Raw genomic sequence first — 27,960 nt, 5'->3', positions numbered from 1 at the left:
TGTTGTGCCGTCTGTCTGAGGGTGGGAAAACTCGCCCTACTGCATGGTCCCATATGATTACAATGAACTGCAGACATCTGGTTGGTGTCATTATTGATTTGTCTAGGTTTACAGTCAGGCGTAGTGCAAAAGCCTGTTGAACCACCAGCGCAACCGAGTCTTGCACCTGAGAAGGTGCGTGTGATCCTGTATCAGCCAGTCACCGAGGTAGAGGAAGATACGCACCCCCTACATACAAAGATGTGACATAAAAGCATCCATCACCTTTGTAAAAAGCCTTGGTGCAGAATTTAGACTGAAGGGAAGTACATTGTACTGGAAATGTGGATTCAGAATGGAGAACCAAAGATATTTCCGATGTGGAAGCCAATCGGTATGTGCATATATGCATCATGCATATCTGGATTGCACATCCAATCCCCTTCTACAAAGGCCAAAAGGATATTACTCAGTGTGACCATCTTGAATTTTGTGTTTGGGAGATGAAGGTTAGAGCTTGAAAGGTCGAGACTGGTTCTCCAACTTGCCTCCCCCTTTTGGAAGGACAAAGAAATGAGAAAAATAGCCTTGCACAGGGATCTCCAGACGCATCTCATCTATTGCATTCAGTTTTTCCCATTTTTGTGACCCCCTCCAACATATTTGATTAAAATTGTTGGGCGGGGGATGTAGGGCGAGCATTCGGAACAGGGAGTTGGAAACCAAAACTCACCACCAAGAGGGTCCAAGGGACTGAGGTGATTGCCTTCCATGATCCTAAATGGTGTCATATGCTGCATTTCAATTTTATTTAATTATTGGCCATTTGTATGGCCCCTATACACAAGTGCTTCCAGGCAACAAAACTTCAGTTTGTCAGGTTGTGACAAAGTTGTACCTAGGAAGGGTTTCCCCATCCTGGCTCTTAGGTGGCGCACCACTTTGCTCCTCTGCTGAAAAGAGTATGTTTGTTCTCACCACTGGACTAGAGATTTCAGACATGCTCTTCGCAGTTATGGAGTGCACTTTTTCCTTTGTCAATTCATCATCCGTTGATGGATGAAAAAGTTTGACCCCATCAAATTGCAATGCCCATACCTTGTCCCACACATCTGGCAACAACTTTGTGTTCGTGAGCAAAGCACCCTTCCTGGGGTTTACCCCCAGGCACATCCCCCATGCAGCAGTCTCCACGTGTCCCACAACTGCTTTCAGCATGTCATGGGCCACCATTTTTGCAACCTATATACCTGCTAGGAATTGGTCTTTGTCCCCTTCTCGCCAAAGTCCATTATTACAGGACGCCAGTATGGAGTCTGTGTTTGCTTGTTATAAATACAAGGAGCTATTCAGAAAGACTTTTTGCCGATCACGTGAATGGCATTCTCTTACTTCCGCGCAGGTGTGAGTGAGGCTGATGCTGTGAATGATGGCATCTTTCCTTTTGCCAATGCTGCGCAAACTACAGCTGCGTATGCCACAGTTTTTGTTTTCAGTGGCAGTATCTCACTGGGCAATCGGCGGTAGTGCAAGTCTATTCTTTGATTTACTTGCCTGACGTTGTGGTGTTTTTCCTAAATCTTTCATGCCTCATTTAGAATATCCTGCTCCAGTGGTATCCCTGTGTGTTCTGACTTTTTAGGCAGGACCTCGGAGAGCACCTCAGTTTCCACAGGTGGGCTCTCTAGGACTGAAAAGTTCAGGAACTCTAGTGTGTCCCAGACACTGTTCTGGAACATCCTATTTGAAGAGTATTCTTCCTTTTGGTATTTAGCTTCATCAGTGTCCTCACAAGACACCAGATTAGTATCCGCCCCACTTTCCCCTGTCCATGGGAGGGTGGGGATGCAGGCCTTTGGTTGGCCCCACTTTGCTGGCCTTGGCCAGCAGAATGTCCAAGACTGGGTCCTTTAAAAAGCCATGCATATCAGACCCTTTCATAAACTGTTTCAAGGGTGAGATTGATGGCTCCTCTGAGTGACCCGGAAGGGTCGCTTGCATGTTGTTGGTCGAGCAAAAAGATATTTTGCGGCAGAGCTTGGGTTGTAAAACCTCCTTATTGATGCTGCAGGGGTGCCAGATGCCAATACATAAGCCTGCGTACACCTCCCTCATTGGGGCTGTCCACATCACCCACAGCTCAAAGGAATGGGCCTGTGGGTAGTATGGCACATTGCTCTCCACCTGAATGGTTATCATGCAGGCTTATACAATTGGTTGTGGCATGGTATCGGCAGGGGCATGTGCTTGTAAGCAAAGACTCCCCTTCGAGGGCTCATCTTTCCGGGCTCTCCACAGTGAGGAAGACATGGCTTTCTCAGGGTTCCCCCGCATCTACTTTTTTCTGATGTGGAGGCCTATGTCGCCTGAATGTTGTGGTCGATTGCTCGACCATTCTGTGTAGGTCCAAAGTCCATCCTACCCTTTGCGACTGGGTCACTGTTGGGGGGGTACCTGTCCCTCTCCTTAGGTGTTCCCTTGCTTGTAGACAACCGAGTCCCTCCCGTAGTCGGTGTCTTCACTGGTACAGGATCTCTTACCGCACCTGGGGTTAGGCTCCTTTGTCCATCTCGTGTCTGTGCGGGCTCTGGGTACCCTCACTGTGCCTTTTTGGATAGGAGATGCCTCCCTCCCATGTTCAGTGCTCTTGGCACGGTCACAGAGTGCAGTTTGCGACACCATGCCTGAAGGGGTCTCCCTCTCCTGAACAGGGTCCGGTTAAGGCAAAGGCCCCTTGTAGGGCCACGGGCCCGGTGTGAGTCACTGACGAGAGAGGGTATGTATGACCCATTCCGGGTGGGTGGTGACCTTGGGCGATCTCACCCGCACTGTGTTCTCTCTGAAACAATGTTCCACATACCTTGTTTTCTTTCGATGAAATCCTCTTGTTCTCCATCCAGCCGCTTGTCGAAGAGCTTCTCCCACTGTGCGTGCCTGCTACGGAGATCCCAACGCAAGAAAGATTGGCACGCGGCACTAGATGTGAAATTCAGGTGGGTCCGCAGAGGATATACTCCAGAAAGACCTGCGGCACCCTTTGGGTATGTGCCGCGTAGGTAGAAAAAAGTGTTTTAAAGTGCAGCTGCTCGTTGACATTCCATCTACGTCCGACACAGAAAGGGATAGACAGTCGGCCAGGGCACACGGAGGAGGTACGGTACAGGGAGCGGCAGGACATGACTGGGTCAGAAATTATAAGACCAATTTGCAACACTGTCTGCTCCCACCCAGAGGGACGTCCCAGGAGTCTGGAGGAAAGGGGACGTGACAGGAGTACAAAATGAAAAAACAATAATAAAACTACTCAACACCCAGAAATCGCTAGAAGCCAACTATCAAACCCAACTTCTCTTTTGCAACCTCCACAACTCTCACTTACTACAACTCTCACTTACTACACACACCCAGAGCACTAGTGAGACAACCCACCAAAACACGCAAGCCACGATGGTTGAGTGAGCTGGGGGTTGTCCCATCAGACAGTTTTGCACCTGGGATGGCTCAGAATTTAAGATGCACCTTTTCCCCAAAGGTGGAAAAAGACTCCATATGCTGCCAAAACCTCGCCTCTCCCACCAAATATGTATGGCGATGAATGCTTGACACAAACCTCAGACTTCAATGAATACACCGATTGCAACTCCTTGGTCGGTCTAAAGTACTATTCCTCCTCCTTCTTGGCTTTTCACAATGGTCACAAACACAACAGAGGGTACGATTTCTTTCCCCTGGTTCTCTCTCATCTTAGGATACCAATGCGAGTCCAATACCCCGGTTGACAGACCCGGTTCACTTCTCTCCCAGCTATTGCAACGAGTAAGAAGAGGGATTATGATTCTGTTTCTTCCTTGAATACCTAGTTCACTATCCAGCCGGTGCTCATGTTGCCTTCTTCACAAAAAGAAGTCTCTTTCTCAGTATGGGTCTCGGACCCTGTCTTTTATATTTCTCGTGCCTTTCTGATCCTCCCCAACATCACAAGTACATTGGGGTTCGCTGTTGGGTCTCTGCAGGGAAAATAGTATTCCAGTAGCTGTGCTCGGTCTCCCCGGCTCGCTGTCTCTCTCCAGGGCGGTTTGCTCTCTCCGCAACCACCCTCTCCCTGACTGCACCAGCAGTTCAGTTTAAGCTCCCGCATTTCTGTCACAGGTTCAACTCTTGCTGTGGCAGCTCTGCAGCAGGAAGGTGCATTCTCTCCCATCTGCCGGTTGCAGTCAGTTTCGGGACACCTCAGGCATGACCTCTGCTTCCTGATCAGCAGTCTTCTCCCCACCCTAGCCAGCCGGCTTCCTGGCCTTTGGATCCTCCTTGAAGGCTATTCTCTTGTGTGTCATTCTTCAATATTTATTCCTATTGGGTCTCCTTAGACAAGACCTCTCAAGTTAGCTCAGTGAAGCAGTGGTTACTCTGCACCTCTTTGTCTCAGTGGTTGTTACCAGTGGATCCTTCAACTCCCCATTCTTCCTCATCTCAATTTTCCCTCTTTCCTATTTTTACAGAAGTACATGGGATAGGAAGGAAGGGATTAAGAGAGTGCGGGTGAAGGTAGTGTAGGTGTTGGGTGACTAGCATGTTCTCTCCGAACAGTCGTCACTGGTCCTATAGGGGGCCTTCCCTCCCCATGAGATCCAACCGCTGATTACCACCCCCAGGGGGACTATCGGGTAGCAGCCTCATCTCCGTGGCCTCATGGGAAGGGGCTCCACCCATGGAAGCAGGGACGGTATTATGAGATTCATCACACTGAATAGCCTAATCCCAACTTACTAGCCTGCTCCTTGAGAGCTATGGGGATTGACTGGCATGAGCCACTTTGCTCCATATTGTCTACACCTAGATACTGTACACATATTGTGCAGGTCCGTGATGGACATCTCGAAACTGCAGTCTCAACAGTGCTTTCAACTAGATAACTTGGGAGCTTGCAGAAAAAAATAAAACAGATAATGGGGCGTAGTGTAGGCTATTTATGGGGAGCAGTCATACCGAGTCAAGGAAGTCTAGCATTGAGAATGGCAAGTGACACTATGCCCCTGGAGAACTTTGCTTAGAACAGTTGGCGCTGAAGAATACCTATATAGTTGAGGAGTCTGTGGGAGGATGAAAAACATTGTGGTATAGTGTAGTTTGGGCTTGATAACTATCACTAAGGGCGATAAATAAATGGGACAGTGAGTACAATCTGCACCTTTACTGGCTAAATGTAAACAGTGTATGGTCTGGATGACTTATCTAGCAGAACATCTAAAGATGGGTTTCTGCAGGGACCCTCTCTGTATGGCAAACGTAGCTTACCTGTGCAGAAAAAATTAACAGACGCATATTGTGTACATTGATTATTGTACTTATTATTTTAATTATATATTTAAAACAGCAACGGGGCTAGCTGCTTTTCCCTCTCACTCTGAGTTCTATGCTTTACAAAATGGTGTTTAGGGGTCCCATGGATGAAAACTAGCCAAAATGCAGGCTACTTCGATTGGTTGTGCAAAATATTATAATATCAGTTTTAGACGGATTAAGGCAAAGCCTAATAGATCTCATACGTTTGTAGATTTTAGCTAATCATGTTGTGAAATCATGGTTGGTTTTGGTGCCTTTGCTCTTCGAGTCATCCGCCTACTTTTGGTGGTGCATCTTTTATTGGAAAATCAGGGTGGACAATGGCCAGATGTTTAAATTAACAAAGCAAGGCTACAGTGTTGTTTTGCAGGGTTCTGATGTGATTGGATCAAACCTTCCCTGGAAAGATTGGTTATGAAGAATTAGGTCTAGCCATACAAGGGGTGTCCCCACTATTGCCCTATTTTACTGTAAATGATGAAAATGAACCGTGTGATCGATCCCATAACAGGCCACTGAAAGTATCATGGCTGCAGGTTGCCTTTCATCAAAGGCTTTAAAGCAGTTCCTCCATGATGGCTATGTAATACTGTGTGCATTCAATTGGTTTAAAGCCGGATTAAATATTGTGGAAAACTGAAATCTACCTGCTGTGATGTGGCAGCTGGTGTCCAACCTCTCATACCAGGAGGTTTGCCTTTGTTTGGCAGGTTAGCCACAAGTTGATAATTCAGGTGGTCACTGCTGTCAGAATTTTCTTTTGGGGCCATGGTTGTTTTGTTTTCCGGTACATTACTATAGCGTTGTGAAGAATGTATGTCAATGTTTGGTCTAAGTTAAGGATCAGGCACAGATTAGTATGCAACGCCCAATACACTGCCCAAACACGCCAGTTTTGGGCATCATCATGGGGCAGACTGAGGACTTAATGCACGGTGAACGTGGTGGTTCAAATCAATATTACGGTCAATGTGCTTTCGATTTCACCATTTCCCACAATGCTTCCCAAAAACGGTGTCCAAAGACACCATGTCAAACTCTCTTTGCAAAAAGTCCCGAATAGCCTTTTTTATATTTGGCATCCGGCGGAAGTTGGTTGTGCAAGGTGGTCTTTGGCAATAAAGCTCTTAATTATATGTATATTGTATTTGTATCTATTGAACAGAAAGCCAAGAGTCTGGATCGGAAACTCTGTAAAAATAAACCCCAAAGAGTTTGCAGGGTGCTGTTCAATGATTGATCGTGAGAAGACAGCGAAAGAGGGTGACAGTGGGGCAATCAGATGGCCAATGAACTACATATCTTATTAACATGCATTTAATTTGTTTTGGGAATTGATACAGCATGTTTATTACAGTGGAGCCTCAAGGCACCCATCAAAGTGGAATACATAACTAGAAGGTCTAACAAGGTGTGTTTGAAAAGCAAAATCTTCAAATTGCACTAGAATTGGTCGAGCAACCCTTAAAACTGGCACAGGTTAGTGCAGTGGTAATAGCTAGGAACTAGCTAAAGTAAACCTCTGGCCAAGCCCTGCGATCATGGGCGTAGGACATGGGGGCGACAAATCTCCCCCCACAATTTTAGGTGGGGGATACAATGGCACTTGTCTCCCCCCCCCCCCCGACTCCCAGTTTCTCCCAGTTTGTGTGACTCTCTGCATGTGCAGTGATGCGTACAAACATCAGACTCTGAAGTTTGCACGCAGTTCAGCAGCAGCGCTGCGCCGGTTGTAAAGATTCTTGTTACAAGTTACAACAACAGCAAGATGAATTCTTGTGCATTCGTAGCGTTAACCCTCCACCTCTCCCTGCGGTCACGTGCCAAGCCAGGCTGGGCCCGGGGACCATACTGCATGTGCTGAATGCACAGTGCACTGCTGCGCAGCCTCCTCCCTTCCGGAAGAAGCCACTAGAAGCAGGCAGCAACGCGTGCTCGGCTCCTCCTGAGACTTGTTAGATGCTGGCTTTCCGGAGGCCCAGCGCGAGGAGCTGGCTTCGGTCCAGGAGGCCGCGTGGCCTGGAGCGCGGCCTAGGCAGGAGCGCTAAATAACGACACACACACGCTGGCATGCATTCGCCCGGAACTGCCTCCCTCTCCAGGGGGCGGGGCTTTTATTGAGCTGCCCTACATCACCGCGCTGCGGGACGTAGGGCGGATATAACATCCCTCCTTTATTTCAAAATGGCCTAACAAAACAAACAAACACCACGCTCAACTATAAACTCCTGCCACTGCTGTTGGCTTAGCATACATAGTCATTCAGCCTCGCAGGCGGTCTCGTGGTCTCTCTCAGACTGTACCGCTTCGCTTGGGGGCTGTCCCCGCTCGGTCCGTAAGTCTGCTCACCTTCGCTGCATGTGTCCTCACTGCTGGGCAGTCTCGGTGATTGCCAGCTGCGATCCCCCGCGGATTCCTCCTCGGGGTCTTGCGCCGGCACGTCGCTGCTTTGTTGCTCGTTGTCGTCGTGAGGCCCCTCGCAATCCGTCCAGAGGTGCTGGGGCACGGGCTTGAACCAGGAGGCGTTCCTTGTTACTTCTCGACCTCCCCGTGTGACGGTTATCATGGTCCCACGCCGGTTGCTGATAGTCCATGGCAGTTCCTCATACCTGGTGTCTAACTTGGATTTCGTGGGATTTCGCAACATGATGACTTGGTCGCCCACTCTGTGGTTTGAGGGCCTTGCTCTTCTCTTGGCGCTCATGTGAGCATTGGCCCGTGTTCTCCTCGCTTCCACGCGTGCATGGTCGACGTCGTCAGGGGTTCTGCTTGGATGATGGGGAATCGACGAGTTGATGATAGTACCGAACATAAGGTCCGCAGGTGGTATGCCCGTGGTGCTGTGGGGGGTGACCCGATAGTTCCTTAGTAACCGGAATAGGTCGATCCTCCACGGGCATACCAGGGTATCAGTTGACAGGGAGTCTTTTATGCTCTCAAAATGCTTCCTGGCATTCGGGCCCCCAGTCCCACTTGGTGCTGGCCTTTGTTAGCTCCCGCAGCGGTTCGGATAGGGTTGCTAAGTTCCGAATGAATCTGCCACAGTAGGTGGCCATTCCCAGGAAACTGCACACCTCGGTGGGAGTCGTGGGGGGGCTGGCAGCTTGTATGTCCGCCACTTTCTGGGGATCAGGTGATATGCCGGTGCGGTCGAACCTGTATCCAAAAAAAGTTATTTCTGGTTTTAGGAAATCGCACCTCTCTCGATGGATTGTGAGTCCGACGCTTTCCAGCCTGCCCAGTAGTGCCTTGAGTCTCACGATGTGTTCCTTGGTGTCCGGTGCATGTATTAGGATGTCATTGCTCACGTTCAATACCCCTGGTATGCCTCTGATGACCTCCTGGATGGTCTGTTGAAAAACCTCTGCGGCCGATGATATGCCGAAACTCAGGCGCTTGTACCTCCTCAGACCTAGGTGGGTTGAGAACGTGGTGATATAGCGCGACTCTCTGTGTAGCTTCAGCTGGTGGTACCCCCGCCTTTAGGTCTACCGGTCTACCTTTGAGAACACACGATCCAGTGAGGTCAGTGATGATTTCATCAATTGTGGGTGTTATGTGTCGCTCTCTTTTTATGGCTGCATTGGGCAGGCGCATGTCAATGCAGATCCGAACTTTTCCTGGTTGTTTGGGCTTCCGGGTGACCACCATCGGGGAAACCCACGGTGTTGGTCCCGTGACTTCTTCAATAATACCAGCGGCTTCGAGTGACCTTAACTCCTTCTCAACTTGTTCCCTCATGTGGAAACGTGTCCTTCGGTGTCTTACCGCGCGTGGTTGCACCGATTGATCAATATGTAGTTTGTTGGTCTTTCCTTTGAGACAGCCTATCCCCCTCTGTAGCTTGGGGTGTTGCCTGAGGAAGTTCTCGACCTTGGATGTGTCATCAACGTGGCATATGAATTTGACCACGCTCAGCAGGCTTTCAATCCCCGCCTTGACAACATAGATCTTCGACCACAACTTCTGTTCGCCATGCGCAAGAGTGGTGCGGAACCTCCCGATGACTGGTAGAGGTTTCCGACTGCCGTAGGCAAATAGCCGAGTGTCTGTGGATTTTAGCTCAGGTCGTGGTGCGAGAGTTTGGAAAACGGTGGTTGGCATGACGTTTACCGAGGCCCCCGTGTCAATGGTCATCTGTATGTCCTGGCCTTGTATGTTGACCATGCATTTACGTCGCCTGGCGGTTCTTTTCGGCAGTGCTGGCCCTTGGTTTAGTGTCGATACTAAGTACACCTTTCGGCCCTTTCCTTCGTTCTCCGTGCCTGCTGTTTGTCGTAGGGCTGAGAGGTCATCTCCCTCTTCTTCCGTCGAGGAGTTGACTACCGCTACCCTCCTCGCGCTGGCTTGTTTCTTTTTTTTCGATGACCCTTTTTCCTGGGATCATTGTGGAGGCTGTAGTGGCGTGTTCACTGATCTGCACACTTTCGCGTAGTGATCCTTCCTGCCACATGCTCCGCACGTGGTGCCTTGCGCCGGGCAGTTTCGCCTTCCGTGCCTTTGACCACCACACCATCCACATTCGGTTGGTCCTGGTGCTCGAGGCTGCCACCTGTTCTGGGTATAACCGCTGCCACTTTCACTTCTCGTAGATTGTCTGTCTGAGATTTGAGCAACCATCGCTGTGGAAAGTGACGGCTGAAGTTTTTGTAGGGTCACTTCCATGTTGGCGGCCCTGGAGTGGGCGAGCTCCCTCTGTCGACCCAGTTCCAGGATGCGTTGTAGGGGGATGCCCTTTTCACTGAGCACGAGACGCCTCAGCTTCTCCGAGTGAATTCCATTTATGATTTGCCTCCTTATCTCCCTTTCAGTGTTCGTAAACTCACACGACATGGCCAGCTTCCTCAGCCTCGTGTGGTAGGCGTCGAGAGTCTCAACGGTGGCCTGGATGGTCGTGCAAAAGATAAAGGTTTCATAGTCTGGATTTAGTTGCGGGAGAAAATGTGCTGTTAGTGCGTCCTTCGCACTCCGGTATGCGTCTTGGCCGTCATCGACATCCAGGGAGTTGAAAATGCGCAGCACCTCGTCGCCCACACTGAGGAGTAGATGAGCTTTCATCTTTCTGGAAGACGTGACGTCCTTACATTCCATGGCCATCTCAAACTTCTGTAGCCATAGCTGCCATCTGGGCCCACTGGACGATGGGTCTGTGAATGGGTCGAATGGTTGGATCAACGTCGACGAACACCCCGGCGTGCGAGGCGGCGGTGACGCCATAGACAGGTTTGCCGTCATCCTGGACGGTGTTGAGGGTCCAGGGGTAGATGACCCAGTCGCCATGGTGTAGCGTGCGCTTGGTCAACGATACTCCGCCCTCTGGGTTCGTGCGCGCCCTGTGGTGAGGCGGTGTCCTACCGGCACTTGTGCTCCGATGGATTGGCGCTTCGTGGCCCGTGTGCCATGCGAGGGGCGTTGTGCAGGTGATGACCGGGAAGACACGAGAAGAGAGAAAGAAAAAAAAAAAATTTCCACCCCCTTGAAGATGATGTGTGGGAGGGGAATGAAAAAAAAATTTTGGGGGTGGGGGTCACGTGATCGTGGGGGCCCCCACCGGGTGTCCAAAAATTAACACGGAGCGTCCATGTGGCATCCGCGTGCGAAAATGGTGGTGGAGCGCGTGGATGCTCGCTCACTTCCTCGTCGCCATTGTTAGATGCTGGCTTTCCGGAGGCCCAGCGCGAGGAGCTGGCTCCGGTCCAGGAGGCCGCGTGGCCTGGAGCGCGGCCTAGGCAGGAGCGCTAAATAACGACACACACACGCTGGCATGCATTCGCCCGGAACTGCCTCCTTCTCCAGGGGGCGGGGCTTTTATTGAGCTGCCCTACGTCACCGCGCTGCGGGACGTAGGGCGGATATAACAAGAGTGTGACTCTCCCACAGACTGGTCCTGCAAGGCGACACCGATCTTGAGTCCGAGATTCGATGAGAGAGAGCTCTCAATTATCAGCTTACAACGTAAGTCAAAGCGGCCCCACCTGTCTGTGGCTGGTCTTTGCCAATGGTCTTGCCAATTTTTGTATAGGGTGCCCTGAATGGCGATGCGTTTTCCTGCACGGGGTGCAGCTGCCCGTCTCCATGTTCACATTTCAGCACCTGTGCTTGGCAGAGCAATATACTCTGCCCCGGGCCTGCCTTTCTAGAGTAGTGTTCACACAGCCGAAAAAGAATACACACAAAGCAATTGCAAGCTGCACCCCCCATCGGTGGGTAAGCGGCACGCTGTGCATTTCCGTCAAGTCAGGGGAGGCGCCAGAATTGAAGCACGTGCACGTCAGGGGCATTCAACACTCACTGCGCCCAATACACATGTGCATTTATGTAATATTAATACGCTGGACAAAACAAATCCATGTTTCATAGTGAATTTATCAAAAATTGACAATTTGTTAACAATGCAACAGAAGACATTTTAAAATTTAATTTTGTTTGGAACGGCACTTCATAGAAGGCTCTGTGTAGTACAGCTCCCCCGCCCCCCCCCCGGCCTCCCTTCAGATCTGCCGCACACACTGCAAGTGCTGTTAAATTTGGATCCATTTTGCCTCGTGGTTCTCTAATCTTCCACTGCAAGTTGCACGCGTTGTAAAGAAAGCAGTTGTGTTGCTATAAAACCTCTGCCAACCCCACGTGTAGATAAAAGTGGGTACTGGGTGTGTGCCATGCATTCGGGACTGCAGCGGACACATGGCTGAATGCTTGTTTGCTGGAAAAGCTGCGTCTCTGTGTCTAGGGGCGAGTGTAGTTGCCATTGGGTGGGACACCTGCGTCCTTGCGGGACTTTAGTAAATAGGGCCCGCTCTGCATGCAAAAAGGGCCACCGCACCACTCACACTGCAATCCGCAAGTACCTTTCAGTGAGCTCTTGGGTATTGTTTGGGCACAGTGACCCCGCATATATGCGCGTTATATTCTGCGCATATCTGCGCACAGGCGCAAACCGTGTAACATGTTCACACTGGCCCAATCATACAAGAAACGTACACACAAGCACCCTGAAGGCATACACTGATATCCCCCCCCCACCACCAACGCACAGCATGCAGTGGCAGCACCTGCAAACAATGTTAATAGAACTAAGACCGACACCCCCCTCAATTTTTCTGATGGAATTCCCTGCTCACCCCCGCAGGTGGGACAGTAGAACTGCATCGACCCGCATAGAGGGAGGATGGGTGCAGGCCCTGGCCCCCCTCTCTAATTCCGCTCTCATGAGGTTATGCAGATAATGCAGGAGGCGTTTGAGAGAAGGTTTGTGTGCGCACTCAGGCAGCATAGTGCACACAGGGGAGCATAGCATGGACATCATTTAGGGCCGGGGTCGCCAGGGGTTGCAACTGCGAATCCCTGAGGTTTCCCTTGCACTTTTTTTAATTGAGGCTCATGGGCTGTGGCCAGCAACAAGTGACTCTTTGTCGTGGATTGGCTGGGTTTCCGATAGCTATAGCAGTAAGCTAGCTCAGTGGGTTGAGCGGTGGCTGCTGCAAAGTGTGTGTGATTTGCAGGTTCGACTCCCAGCAAGGTCAACTCAGCCTTTCATCCTGCTGAGGTTGATAAATGAGTATCCACACAGGTTGGGTGATATTGTATGTATATTTGTTCTATATACAGCGCTTAAGCGTAAGTGCTATATAATAAAACATCATTATCATTTGGCCTTGGACGTCTTCTTGTATTCACAGTAATTTGGTACTATGGGCCTATATGCGCTGATATTAACGATACATATAGTGATCCATTCTTGTATGAAATGTATATCACATTACACTGATATTGTAACCATATTTTTCGTAGTGTACCCAGAAACAATGCTATGTGATGCCACTTCCTGTTTTGGCAAGGGGTGAAAAGTTGTGTTCCATCGCTTCCTGTGATGTCACTTCGTGGTGGGGGCAAGTCATCCATCACTGATTCCAATGGTAACTGAGAAGATGCTCTGACAACATCCTTAACACATATAGCCGAATCCACTTCATGTTACCAGGTCTATTTGCAAGGACAGTCCATTCTGCGTCCCTGGTTACTGAATCTTTGCCCTTGTGCAAGTGCCATTTTGCGTGGCATTGGCATTCCGGCAAACATTGCCCTAGTGCAAAAAAACCTTTCAGTGCATGTTACACCAGTGCAAAGTTTACCCTACTGCTGATATGATTCCTAGTCACACTAAAAGCACTAGGACACACATTACCCAGGTGTAAAAAGTAAGGCATTGAAATGATAGGTTGTTTGCACTAGGGCACTCTTAGCACTTGCGCACATATCTTGGGAACACTGCACTTGGGTTGCTGAAAGGTTTCTGTAATTCGGCCCCAGGTTTATTAGGATTCTGCACAAGTTGAACATATGGCAGCCCTCCATCCAGTGTGTACCCCGTGGGGAATGCAATGACGTGCTAATGGGAGCGTTTCATCTTTAGATATCGGTTTTTGATGCGGTGGGTGGTCGCCTTCGTTCTTGTCTTGCTTCCTCATGGGGTGTTTCTGACACCGCTGTAGTAGGCAGGAGAGAACCAATCACGACCACTCAATGCACAATCGGGCACTTCCAATTTTTGTAATTTTGGAGGGGCAATTTGCGTGTTGTATGCCTGCTTCCTTCCGTATTACAGATTATACCTCCACCCAAGAAAAGTTAGCCAGTCCACAATTTGAAAGCATGCCTGTGTGAGTGGTCTGCACGTTGTGGCAGCGTGTGTTCCAGTTTAATGGTTTAATTGGTTTGTTTTTGTGTCATACGTACCTTAATGTCTCCTGCCCCCCCCCCCAGATTTTATGGGTCTCCTATGCCCCTGCCTGCGATAAGTCAGCCCTGGTGGAAAAGGGACACCCAAGTGCATAATCCGAGCAGTACAACCACTTTATATCTTTTTATATCAGTTCCTTTCACTGAAGTTCTGTTACAACGAGCACTGGCAAAGCCAACAATTTTGGCTTGTGTCTAGGTATTGGGAGAAGTGAGTATGACCGACTCTGTGCGCTCTAATCTCAATTGAGCAGTTAGGCTTGTAGCACAACTGGAACCTCTTGGTTCTACTCCCAACCTCAAAAAGTATACACAAGCTATGATAAGTCAGTGCTAATTGGTCACGCTTGCATTAATACATTATTGTAAGTACACTAATCGTATTGTCTTTCAACACAGGTCTTGCTTTAATGTAATACACTTTGCAAAACGATTCAGCCAACACGTGTTTCGACACAGGGTCTTGCTCAAAGCTGATGGTTAAACATAGTGGAGTAAAATCAATTGGACCAATGTATGCAGCAACTTGTGCCAGCTGTCTCGGTATACCATTTCAAGCCAAGCACAAGCCTCACTTGAGTATTGCCCGCGATATCAAGGGTAAGAGCCGATATGATTATCTAATCAAAGTATAAGAAATCCGAGACAGCTCGCCATTTACTGACAATTTCGTTCTTTTTGTATATTGGAGCCACAGGACAGTTTAATTAGTTACTACTGGTGAGTGCAATTTAAGATACCTCACGTAACATCCACAAAAGAGTTCTCTTTAGCCATGTTCTCGTATACAAGACATGCTCACCTCTCCTTCTAAGACACGACCAGTTCCATCACAGCAACTTGCATTATCTATCACCTAGGCACAATTGACAATGCACGGGTGCACCGCTAAATTAATTATTTCACAACCATTTGGCAAACTATTCCTAAGGGATTTTGGGTGCTTCAACCAATCCACCCTTCAACTAACACCCGATTACTAATGGCCACCTTTAGCATTAGACAAGGTGGAGTTATTAATGCACAATTTTGAGTCAAGCATGACAAATCCCGTGTTTTTCCCATGTCTCCGTCTGCTCTTTTTCTTGTCCCCGGCCATGGTATGTATTTATATTTATGATTTTCATGTATACAAATGTTACTGTTAACATACACTGGTCCAAGTGGTGTTACTCTACTATTGTTTAACCATGAGCCTTGAGAAAGACCGTGTCGAGACACATGTTGGCTGAATCGTTTTGCAAAGTGGATTACATTAAAGCAAGACTTGTGTTGAAAGACAATATGATTAGAGCACGCCGTTATTTATTTATTAAGGCGAGCACGAGCAACTAGCACCAGCTTGTCATAGCTTGTGTCTAGGTATTGGATTGGCATTCACCAGGCACTTCTATCATATGGTCCCTAATCACACCATCTTCTAGCTTTTGCGATCGTATAACATGGGAGTGCCTAACTGACAAATAGCTATCCACATTTTTGCCAATGCGCGTTTTTTGTTGTTGCTGTACTTGTTTTATGTTTTTGCAGAGCTTGCCAATGACCATATTATTAGCCTTTATTGAAAATGTGCACGGGGAATCAGAGCCTGGAAACAACACAGCCTTACTTCTAGGTTTTCCTGTCTAAGATACATCATTTCACACATGCCTTTGGTATAAAAAAAATATTCAGTTATGAGCTGCTTTTTTCCACTCTGTCTCTTTGCCTGTGAGACACTGATGTATGATAAAAGCTACTTACCAAGTAATAGTGTTTCTAGTGCTTTTTTGTTTAGAATCGCATGCTATGCATATTCCGCCATCTAGTGGCAGGGCTGGAGTATTAAAAGTTGTGTTTCCAGAACTAAAAGTAAACATTCAGAAGGGCGTTCCTGTCTCATTGGTCCTACCGCACAACAAACAAAAAAACAAAAAAAACCTCACAACCTGTCACCCTTCCCAACACCATTCTGCAGCCTTACTCTACACTCGGGCTCTCTGGATGTTTTGGCCTACAACTCTCATCAGTCTTAACTAGTATGGTCAATCATGTCTTCATCCAAATTATTTGGAGAGCTGCAGGTGGGCAAAGTTGTGAACCACAAAAGTCACGTCACCTACCAAGCCACCGTTCCTGAGCCCCGATGATACCCTCTTAGATCTTGGTCGCTGCAGGGGCGGTGCCACGGTCAGGCCATCTATGAAAGCAGCATCACTCTGTACCAAGGACAGATCTGCAAAAGATTGCAGTTTACTTAAAAACAGGTTGGTTTTCATTGAACAATGTAAAACCCCAACTCCAAACAAATACCAGTACCATGGACGTACGACTTAAACATCCCAGAAACACAAGATCAATGCACAGTGTATACATTGCACATAGGAAAGAAAGGTTATAATTACTCCAATCTCAATTTCCTCAGCCACCTTAGAGCCGGCCGAATAACTTCATGTTATACACCCCTCGCACCCGTTTCCTGTAGTTATAACACATTGAGTGCGCCATTGGGAGAATGGCGGTATGACAGCATCAGGTGATATACAGATGTGAATATTCTGCTCAAAATAATACAACTTAAGAAAACCTCATTTTGTAACATGCGTAAAAGGGTTTTCAAAACGGGATAATTAACTACATTTTCAACTGAAGTTTTCCCTATTGTGCAGTTTATCGTTTTGGTGCATCAAAGAGACATCCTTAAGGAAAGAGCGTATGAAAGCGAAACTCTAGGGTATTCCTGGCATCATCTGTCTGCCATAGGGAGAGTGACCAACAGTATGCAATCCATAGAATAGTGCTGGCAATGAGAGACGTGTCTATGTTTATAGAACACAGTAAATACACAGATGGGAAATGTCCAGTTAGGTGTGCACTTCAATAACATGGCATTCGGATCAACATTTTTAATGGATTTATTTCCCACCATACTTTTGAGTAGCCGGGCTCCGTGAAGCAGGCAGGATCGGCCTTCCTCACCGATTTCCCTCCCCACAGACCCAGAATCTCATAAGTGACCTGTACCTACCTACAGTGATGGAAGTTTCAGGAGCAGATAGCCTGCAGGGAGGAGATTCACGTTCGGAAATCTTGGATCCGGAAAGTCGATGGTTACACTGGGAAGGGCTGGAGGATTCTGCAGGAAGAGAAGTCGGAGAGGAGGAGGAGGAGATCGAGTTGGAGGATACACTAGCATCACCGTCTGATGGCTGCCTTCGGGCGGGGCTTTTAGGTCTTGTTCTCCAAGAGTTGAGGCCTTCCAAGGATGATGCAGAGACACATGGGGCACCCAAGGTGCGGAAGAACGGGTCTGTCAATGATCGGCCAGAAAGCCCCCCAGGGCGGGAGGATCTTGGGCCACTGGCACCAGTCCACTGCCCACTGTCTTCATCTGTGTTGGATTCGAAAGTAGAGTAGCTGAATGCGGTGAAAGAGTCCCGTTGTGAACTGTTGGTGGGGCTTGGCGGGGAGGAACCAGGGCGCGGGCGCCAGGCCCGCCGGTCCGGCCGCTTGTAGGGGTGGCTGCAGAGAGCTGGTGTGGAACTTTTCTTGTCCTCCAGAAAGACAGGGGAGTCCTTTGCGGTCCTGTGTGTAGCTGGACTCTGCGGTGTTACAGGCCGGGGTGTCCATGGCCGGGAATCAGGGGAGGGGCCAGGGGCTGCATGAGACGGAGAGTCCAAGCCAGAGTCTTCTACATTTTCTGGGGAGGAGGAGAACAGCGAGGGGCTGGAGGTCAGGACGTAGACACCGGAAGCTTTGCAGGAGAAAAAAGAAACCAACATTAAACACACAGTACAAACATTTAGCATGTGAATTGTTCTTTTACCCTGCCAACAGACTGGTTAATCATTGACATATTACAACCCATAATAAAGATTAAAGAGCAGTGCTCCTGAACAGAAACGCAAACTTTCAAAAATGTGGAATTTATACTGGTCAAAAATGCTAATTTACCATTTCACGTCCACCCTTCTCAAAACTAAAAAGCTTCGCTTCACACCATCATCTAGCAGGACTTGGTGCATGTTAGGGAATTTGTGTGGTCTGCAGAAGCTTTTGAAAGGCAAAGCACGTAGGGAGTACCAGAATCGCAGTTTCCACTCTGTCCAGAAATGAGTTTCTTGCATCATCAAGCAATCAATGGCAAAACCTCAGGGAAGACCTGGGCCAGATTACAGAAACGATACACCGGTGCAAGCGCAAACGCATTGGTATTAGCATTAGGGCTACATTTGCCATATTCCTAAAACATTGGGACATATTAGAAAGTCACTGCCCCAAGACAATGCAGTTTGGCAAATGTTGCCCTGGTGCAAACATGCATAAAAAAATGTATCTTATTTGCCCTAGGGCGAGTTTTGCCTTGGCGCTTATAACATGACAAACTACACCTGTCATGGTGCAACGGTTTTCCAATATATCCCAGTGTTTAGAAATATGGCAAACTTTGCCCTATTGCTAATACCATGCAACTTTGCACGTGCACAGGTGCTGAGTGTTTGTAATCTGGCTCCAGAAGCTCTCGCCTAAATTACACTACCAATAAGACAGCCAAAAAAAATCTGGTGAATGATTTCAGGGATGGGGCTTTTCCTTTTCCTATTCTCCCTAAATATTGACTATATTCTAAGAATTGAGTTGTTTGAGGGCAAAAAAACACAAGTTAGCAAAAGGCAAAACAAAATTCACACACGTGTGAAAAAGAAAATAACCTGGCGAGCTGGAATTCTTCTAACCAATTTCAGCTCCCAATGCTCACTGTTCTACAAGATCTGCAAAAGAATGATTCAAACCTGGTCTTTAGTAGTCATGACCGAGGTATGGGTAGGGGGTGGTTCTGGAAAAACATGGAAGGCACTAAGATTCGATATGTGGCAGAACACAGAACAAGGTCAATAATACATTACTACTGATTTGGGCATGGGAGAAAATGAAAGGAAAAGGATGGGACTGAGGGTTTTTCTTTGCAGATGAGAAGGAAAAAACGTGTACCCGCTATAATGACATATTCCCGCATCACTTCCCTGGCGTGTTCATTTATTTAAAACTCCTAGTGGACTTTGGATAGGGTGCCCCTTTGTCCAGGGCACAAGGAACAAGTTACTTACCTGTAACTCTTGTCCTCCAGCCAAGGTTTCAAATGGATTCACATACAATGAATATTCCCCGTCTTTGGGCTGGGAATCCTCTGTACAATGTAAGCAATTTAGCTTTATGCTTAAAAACGGCATTGTCGCTTGTTTAGCCTATTACTGTAACTTTGGGTCATACTGCCACAACCAATGACACTCTGCCTCCACAGCTCCACCCATGGGGGCCATCTTCAGATTTGGTCATGCTCGTAAAGTGGCAGTAGGACCCAAGAAGAGCCATAGAGGGGAGGGTTTGCATGTGAATCCATGCTGGAGAACAAGAGGTACAGGTAAATAACTTGTTCCATCTCCAGCATGGGGTCTTTCATGGATTCATATGCTATGAATCTGATTACACAGCAGTACATAAACCCAACCAAGGGAGGTGGCAAGGATCAACAGAAGCAATAGGACTTACCCCTGGAACACACACACCTCAAGAAAACTGGGAGAGAAACACTGCTTGTCCAACAAGGCTCCTCCCTGTAACGCCTGTCAACAGAAATTCATGAAGGTGTGACTAGATCTCCACATAGCAGCCCTGCAGATCTGCAGATATCCAGCACGGTAACAACAGAGCAATGCTGTTGTCGATGCAATTGCTCTGGTAGAATGGGCCCACTGTCTGCCTGGCAACGGCCCGTTGGCCATCTGATGGCAATGTATGATGCAGCCGGAGAGCCATCTGGAGATGGAAGCTTTAGACAGGGCCTTCCCATGACCCACAGGTCCAAAGTTGACGAAAAGCTGAGAAGTCTTTAAAAACTTTAGTGCATGCCACATAGTATTTCAAGGCACTCAACACGTCCAGTGAATCCAAGGACTTTTCAGCGGGCAAAGGGTTTGCGAAGAAAAGTGGTAAGACCAAAGGCTTGTTTTAAATGAGACAGATGGGACCTTTGGCATATAGGACGGAGGAGTTTGCAGAACCATCTTGGAACGGTGAAAATACAAATATGGAAGCATACAGAATTGGTGCCTTCACTGGAGGAAATGTTCCGAATTGTCTGAAAAGGCCCTTGAGGAACTACTTAATGAGCCTGTGAGACCACAATGAGAGCTTGCCCGTAGTCCGGGTATACGGGGATATTGCGGCTAGATGCACCTTGATGGAAGCAAGGCCAAGGCCAGCCTTAGCCAGCGAGAGTAGGTACGGCAGAAGTTGCAGTGCTGCGATGCGCTAGGGAGAGATCTTCTGTGGCACCACACACTGTTTGCAGCATGCCGGAATTCTATGGCAGCAGGAGCAGGTCCGGAAGAGGGGGCAGCTTGATGGACAGTACTACCGACAGGTGAAGAATGTCCGGGTACCAGATCGGTCTAGACCATGCAGTGCAATGAGGATCATCTTGCAGCGGGAGAGTTTGCGTGTGTTGATCACATGTAGGAGCAGCAGAACTGGTGGGAATGTGCAAAGGAACAAGTACTCCCACGGAAACGCGAAGGCATTCCACCAGACTTCTTGCCCGAGGATAACTGCTGGCAAACTGCTCGCATTTGGTATTTGCTGCTGTTTCAAACAGGTATATGAGGCTGATCCCATTCGCTGAAGATCCGAGAGGCTTGAGCTTGCAGGAGCTCCTACTAGTGGCAGGACAGCAGCTCCATGCTGAGAGTATGCAATGGTGTTTTTAATGCCTGTCAGGTGGAACGGGACTAGAAACATCTGATGAGCTGTGGCCCAGCGCCACAGGTTCTGTGCTTCCAGAGAAAGGACAGGCGACCTCGTCCCGCCCTGCCCTGCTTCTTGATGTAATACATGGGGGTTGTGTTATCCGTGAAGACCCTGACCACCTTTCCCAAGAGCAAAACACAAGAGGTGATGGCTGGAATGTTTAGAATAAATGTTAACCACTGGCACTGCTCTGGGCAATCCTCCAGACCATCATTCTTCGCCAACCAAACCATTACAGAAGGGAAAAGACCAAATGCAAATCAGGCTTGGTCCCACCACAAAAGGGGCATTCCAGCCCAAACTGCTAACTCACAACCCTTCTGAAAGAGACCACAAGCATCCCCAAACATGTTTCAGCCTTGCTGGGCCTCATCAGTGAGCAGTAGCTTGGGTCTCTAGGGCCATCAGGCATGGGACCCACGTTTGGCCATACCCGTCCCACTTGGGTTGACTTTAGCAAAACACAAGAGGTGATGGCTGGAAGGTTTAGAATCAAACACTGGCATTGCCCTGGGTTTCCGTACAGAGGGGCCCTGGCCTAGCAGTTCAGGCTAGGCTGCTACCATCGGTGGCAGTACCTGACTGATTTGCATATGGCAGACCCCTTTTGCAATGACTCCGACAGGCTAAAATACAGTGGTGTGGAAGGTTGCCCAGAGCAATACCAGTGGTTCATATTCATTCAAAACCTTCCACCCATCACTTTTGTGGTTATACATTTGACAAGAGCTCAGGCTTGAAAGACTTAAGGGCTCAGAAAACTGCCCATATTTCCATAACGATGATATGCAATGCCTTCTCCTCTGGGAACCATGAGCCTCTGGCATATAGTTGGCCTATGTGTGCGCCCCAACCTTCCAGTGAGGCGTCAATCGTGACCATCTCCTGATGTGCAGGGGTCCTGAAAGGGGCCATCTGAAAGATGTGAGGGCGATTGGGCAACAGTGCAAGGCCGGGTGGAAAGCTTGATAGAGGGCTATCCTGTCGTTCCATGAGCCGGAGATCTGCGAGACTTATGTCGAACCCCCAGGAACAGAGCATCCTGATATGGTAGCATGCAGGATTTAGGATAGTTTATGGAGAGGTTAGAGTCTGGAGCGTCTCTGCTGTATGTTGCTCTGCCTGGGCATGAGAATGAGACCGGACCAGCCAATCATCCAGGTATGGGTAGATACCCACTGCGGCTAAGCATTTGATGAACACCCTTGGGGCTGATTTGAGGCCCAAGGGCAACACATTGACTGGTAATGTCTTCTTTGGATGATGAACCTTATTTTGGGTGTTTTGGGATGTGGAGATTTGCATCCTCCAGATCTAGGCGCACATGCTGCAACGTTACCATTGAGTGGATGGAGGGGCTTCTTAGAACCCCCTCCCCCTATTCCTGTACTTCCTTGGTAGGCCCAGCCCCGGTCCAGGAGCACTCGCGTGGGAATGCCTCTGGAACCGCGACCCCCCCCAACCCCCCTCGCAACGTCTCTCATAGCAGTGTAGAATTAGAGATAGCCATGACTCCATTTTGTAAAGCCCCAACTCCATTTTGTAATGATAGAACAATCGAGTGCCCCCCCCAACCTCCTCTCCCTGTTCCCCATCCTTTGCAATCCCATGAGAAGACGCGAGAATGCAACAAAATACACACTATCTTCTGCCTATCTTCTTACTTCACTAACCCAGATACAGCCCATAACAGGGGCCAGGGCAGAAGTTATTAGTCTCGATAAACCCGACTGACACCCCCACAGACCCTGGCCACAAAAACATGATGCCCCTGAATACATGACAGACAAGAATGACCTCTGAGGCTTTGATCCATTACGATTGTAACTTAGACAGAGCCAGTACACATCCTGCAACCAGAATTAAGTCAATCTTACGTGGGCCAACATGAACATGAGTAGCCAATATAATGTGTAGGTATAACCAGAAATGTTCATGTTGAACCTTAATGATGAGAGTGTTGCACATACTAATACAGGATATAAGAGTGCTCATGGAAACAACGTATGACAATGCAATGTGTACCGATATGACCTTATGCACACCAGCATGGAGCCACCTCATGTCCATTAACCTACGAGCTTAAAAGTAAATATATGCGCATACACAGTGCACCAGAGTAATGTAGTAGCAAATCCTTTCCAGTGAGCCATGATCTTTGTATATTTTCGCATATAGACCACAAGTTATGAATCACCTTGCTCTATTGCATATGTAAAAAGATAAACATCGCACTATGTGTTTTGTGAACTTTGATGTTTCTTTTTGTGACAGCAAATACGATTAGTTAAAAGGGTAATACGGTGTGTTTTAAGCTAGTATAATTTAAGTGCATTTCAGCAAGCCATGTGCAAAAGCCTGCATGTACAATTGTGTTTTAAATAGCCCTGTCACATAATGCAACAGATAACCAACTTACAAGGCGGCCTTAATTCTCCCATGACATCAGGGTGCCAAAAGAGGTCAGCAAACAAGTTAATGGTATTTGGAAACTTGATCGTTGAACTCACAATGAAAATGTAGATCCATGATGATCTGTGCCTTTTTGTGACCTAGCCCTTTTCAGTCATATATTCAGCATCTCCTTTGTTGTTAGCAGATGGACACTCTAAACCCTACTATGACCCCAAGGACTCCATTCCTTAGACAGTATATCCTGAATGGTCTAAACAAATCCTACAAAGTATTTCACAAATGAAGCTGGATCTATGACCAGTAATAAATAATGTACCCTTGAACCATGTTTTGCAAGTATTAAGATACAGGCCTCTGAGGTCACCAGATGAACAAATCATGGTGTCAGTCTAGAAAAATGGATACCCCTCATGATTGACGGCAAATGTATTTTGGTGGTCGAAGGCCAACCGTCTCATGCAAGATACGATAGAAATACAGGTTTCCGAGTTTACCAATGAACGGCCATTTTGACGTAACAAGGATCACCATTTTGTTATCCAACAATTGCTCATTGCTTTCTGTTCAAATTGCTTTGCAGCACATTTTCTGCTTACACTGCTCGACTGTTAATATTGTTGTCTGAACGTGAAAGGACAAGGCCGCAGGGCCGCAAGGCTAATAAGAGTTTGTTGAAACACAACATAGGCAGCGCCAAGAAGAATGCCCGGCTCCCTCTCGAATGTAGCCTTGAAGCAGAGCCGCAGGGGATTTAATCATTTCACAGCTGCCAGCCAGTCTCGTTATATGGTAGAATATGTTAAAATATAGCAGCTAAAGGCTTGAATTATGCTCTTCCTACGGCCCCCCTTTACCGAGCCCTGTAGAGCGTGTCGACTCCCAGGACACGAATATCATCTCATAGATAGCAAGGTCTAGAATGTGACTCTTCCCCCGTATGTAGCTTGCTTCCAAGAACAGAAGCACTGTTTTCTGTTCAACAAAGAAAAGATGTCTCAGCACTTGCAAAGTTGCATATTATTACTAGAATAGATATTTGAAGGTGTCATATTCGTCTAAAGTGTCCATCATCAAACCGAGTTCAAAGAAACCCAATAAAGGGGGGTGTTAAACATGTCACAGCTGATTGTATGATATGCATTTTGTATATATGTAACTGATGTATGTAATATGCTCTCTTGCGTCCCTCGAGGTCTAGAGATACACGTCGCGGGGCCTGAGACCGGGTTGGCCAACTGAGACTATTTGCTTTGCAATAAACCCTAGCTTTGGGAATACAAACTTGTGTTTGACTAGCTGACTTGCCTTGTTTCCATAGACGTGAGGGACCCCTAGAGGCCCCTTTCAATGGCAGCGAATGAATGGGAATGTGTGGCCACAAGGGCAAATGTTACATGACTCCAACAATACAAGGAATTCAAATCTCAACACGGCGTGCCAGCCTGATGAGCCCAGCTGACCGATTGACCCGGGACACCACGTCATCCCACCACGTACCTCTACACCAACCAAGTTTGCCAAACCCTATGGCACCTATAGGTGACCACTCTTAGTGTCCAATCCCGATTGACTGTGCCCCTTAGGCCTCCCCTCTCCTGATGACGAAAAAGCTGTATAAAAATGAGTTGTAACATGTTTTCTGCAGAGCGCTCTCGGCGTGAGAAGAGTAGATTCTGCTTGCCCTATTTTAGATTAAAAAAAAACGTTTACCACTAGCACTTGGTCTTGGTCTCATTCCCTCTTGGGAGGTGTCCTTATTGACTCCATTGGGAGGTTTAATTGTATTTGGGGGGTCTCTCACTTTCATTGGTGACCCCGAAGCGAAAGAGTTCTTTTCCATCCTTCTGACACTAGATGTCCCCCTGCTTTGACACAGAGCGCGCTCCCTCAAGAGCTACCCGCCAACGGCAACCGGTACACTTCGACGTGCGCACGTAGTAGGGCGAGCGGGTACGGGATCCCTCTTAACAAAACCCAAACCTACCACTCGCCGGAGCTGGGCGTGGTCTTTGAGCGAGGAGCGGCGCACTGACCGATCAGGTCCAGAGGGTCTCGGATCAAGACGGCCACGTGAGTATCAAGTGCGGGTGGAACTGAAAGGTGGGTGGGAGTCAGATAAGAGGGTATTGGAACAGATTACGTAATTTTGGAGTAAGGGGTGGTGAAACATAGAATATAGGAGAGAAGAGTCCAGGGGTCGGTAACTATTCCTTTTTTCCTCTTTAGTCCAATCTATTTCTTGTCTATCGCATATGGCAATTAGGACGGTGATGGAAAATAAGGTGTGAAGAGGTTAAGGGATGCTATCTCTGTTGGGGGGTGGAAGGTGGCGCCGTTAGTGCCATCTCCACTAGTACAGGATATATGAGTATGGGAAATATAAGGTAAAAGTATAACGTAGGGGTCACAAAGGAGGACTTCTTTCCAACTGTATCTTATCTATCCCCTTTTCTTTCTCTCTCCCTTCCGGGTGGGTGGGAACAAGTAGAGGGGAGGTAGGGAATCAAAAAGGGGGTAGCCAAGTAGGGCCAACGGGGATATTTGGGACGATGAAGTGTAGTATGTATCCTTTTCATTCTTGTTTGTGCAGTCTGTCATTTGTTGATTGTTTATGAAAATGAGTGTTGTTTAGGTGGATAAGTATTAAAGAAGAGGTTTTGACATTGCATGACACGCGGTGTATTGACAGAGATGCTGTCTAGAAGTGTCAAGAAGTAACTGAACTATTTTGATTTGTGAGTAGGATTGCATAAGCGTGTTGAGCTCATTACACAAAAGGTGTACGAATATATATATAAGAATTGGGAATGGACTTACATTGAGACTACCAAACAATGGGTGAAGAAACGCCCCTCGCTCATATTTGTAAGACCCTACCCGGGTATGCTGATAAAATAAGTACCACGACCAGTGGGTCGTGGAGCTGAAGGGAGAAGGACTGCCCCAGGTATGGCCACAAGGAGGGTCCTTTGATAGAATAGTACTAGACATGGTCGCCACTTGATTGTTCATTAAATATAAGGAAAAACAGCTACAGAATAGAAGAGAAATATTAGATTTGTGGCGCCTGTTCGAGGAAGTGCCTCCAGAAAAATGTAATGAGAATAACACATCTCCCCTGACAACAGCTGGCAGTGAAGGGCCGCCCATGCAGAGTGAGGGAATGGTAGAGGTAAAATGCGTTTATCCTTTATTGTCAAAACCAGTGCCTGCAGAAGGATATGGTGATCCTGAATATGTAGCACAGCCCACAGCGCCCCCCACAATTAAACCATCCAACACAGCACCACCCCCTTATGAGAGTCAGGGGACAGACAGGTAAGTACCCATACAATCGATATGGACAAACTCACGCAGGATTTAGATTCACGATTAACGATGGCTCGAGCTGAATTATCCCGTCTGAGGGCTATGGGTGAGCAAGGGGGGTCACTTACCCCCCCGAGCAGAACGTGATGATACGCCCCAGCCAAGTATAGGGGCAGGGGAAGATGGATGGAAGAAAGGTGAGATGCTATTTCGGATAAATGACACTCCCACACGAATCATAGAAATAAATGCAGCTGATAGTGAGTGTGAGGTAGAAGAGGGAGGGATGGCGTCAGGAATGGAGTGACTTAGAAGAACAAGAGGAAGAAGGAAGAATGCTAGGAATTGCCACAGGTGGAACTGGGTCGGGAGAGGGATTGTCTGCCATAGAAGAATGGAGGGGAAGGCTAAGAAACAGAACTTGGCACATGGCTGTGATCGGGAAGAAGGGGAGGAAGGCGAGTACTACGAAGAGAGGAAAAGGGTTACAGCTGCCACCGATACGTAGGGGGGGGCAAATTACATACCATGGGCTCAAATGGACAAGGCCAATTTACTCAAGCAGTTACCCCCCCACTGTCGGGAGGCGCCAGCAAGAGGATATATGCATTTGAGAAACACACAGCAGGAGTGCCCTTGGCGGTGGGGGATGTTAAAAGCCTGCTGGTACCTGCAGTGGGTGACCAAGCTAACAGGGTCTGGGCAAAGGTGGGGTTTCCCGGAAGAAGGTTAGATTGCGACAGCCACGATGGGGCCTCGTTCAAAACTGCGCAACCACGTGTGTGGGATGCATTGAGAGAAACATTCCCAGACACTCCAGATTTACAGTCAGCAATGCAATGTACAATGAATGATGAGGAAGATGCAATGTCCTTCATTCTCCGGGTGCAGGATATGTGGAGGGCGGAAACGGGTACGGCCTGGGATCAATCAACATCCCTGTTTTACTTCATTATAAAAAGGGGGCTCCCGAAGGAAGTGCAGAAGGCCATTGATAAAATAGCCGGGATTGAAGCCAAGGGGGGGCCTGAAATTCAAAGCATTATAGTCCACCACTGTAAGAGGATCAAAGAAAAGGAAAAGGAGATAGCCCAGCGGCGGTTGGCAGACGGAGCTAAGTTAGTGCAAAGCAAACTGTTGAAGGTAAGTGCAGTAGCAGCAACCAGAGCAGCAGAGAGGGAGTGAGAGGAGGAAGACGTCCAGACAGGAATGCCAATGCAAATGGTGGCGAATTGGATAGGTAACGGCCAAGAACAATGGTTTGGGGAAAATCGGTATGAGGGACCACAATGGCCATCGAGAGGGGGGGGGCAACAGAGGCGGATTAAGGGGGTCGAGAGGAGGAGGTATAGGGTGTGGGGGAGGGCAAGGACAGTGTTGGAATTGCAG

The 27,960-nt window shown here is 48.0% G+C and overlaps 1 protein-coding gene across 4 annotated transcripts in view; it reads right to left on the bottom strand.

Annotated features, from left to right (window-relative positions):
* The window catches only part of FCHO1 (FCH and mu domain containing endocytic adaptor 1), a 1,111,213-nt gene that overhangs the window by 215,643 nt on the left and 867,610 nt on the right, over window positions 1–27,960 (bottom strand). For all 4 annotated transcript variants that reach the window (XM_069648666.1, XM_069648689.1, XM_069648674.1 and 1 more), the window contains exons 20-21: window positions 17,069–17,794; window positions 16,164–16,276 (exon numbers count right to left, since the gene is read on the bottom strand). In XM_069648666.1, coding sequence (XP_069504767.1) covers window positions 16,164–16,276; window positions 17,069–17,794 — 839 coding nt within the window. The remainder of the gene's footprint in view (window positions 1–16,163; window positions 16,277–17,068; window positions 17,795–27,960) is intronic.

This window comes from Ambystoma mexicanum, chromosome 1p (genome assembly GCF_040938575.1).
Source record: "Ambystoma mexicanum isolate Mex_15411 chromosome 1p, UKY_AmexF1_1, whole genome shotgun sequence".
NCBI lineage: Eukaryota > Metazoa > Chordata > Amphibia > Caudata > Ambystomatidae > Ambystoma > Ambystoma mexicanum.
The sequence above is the reverse complement of the archived record's forward strand: the minus strand, read 5'-3'. Positions and strand labels throughout refer to the sequence as shown.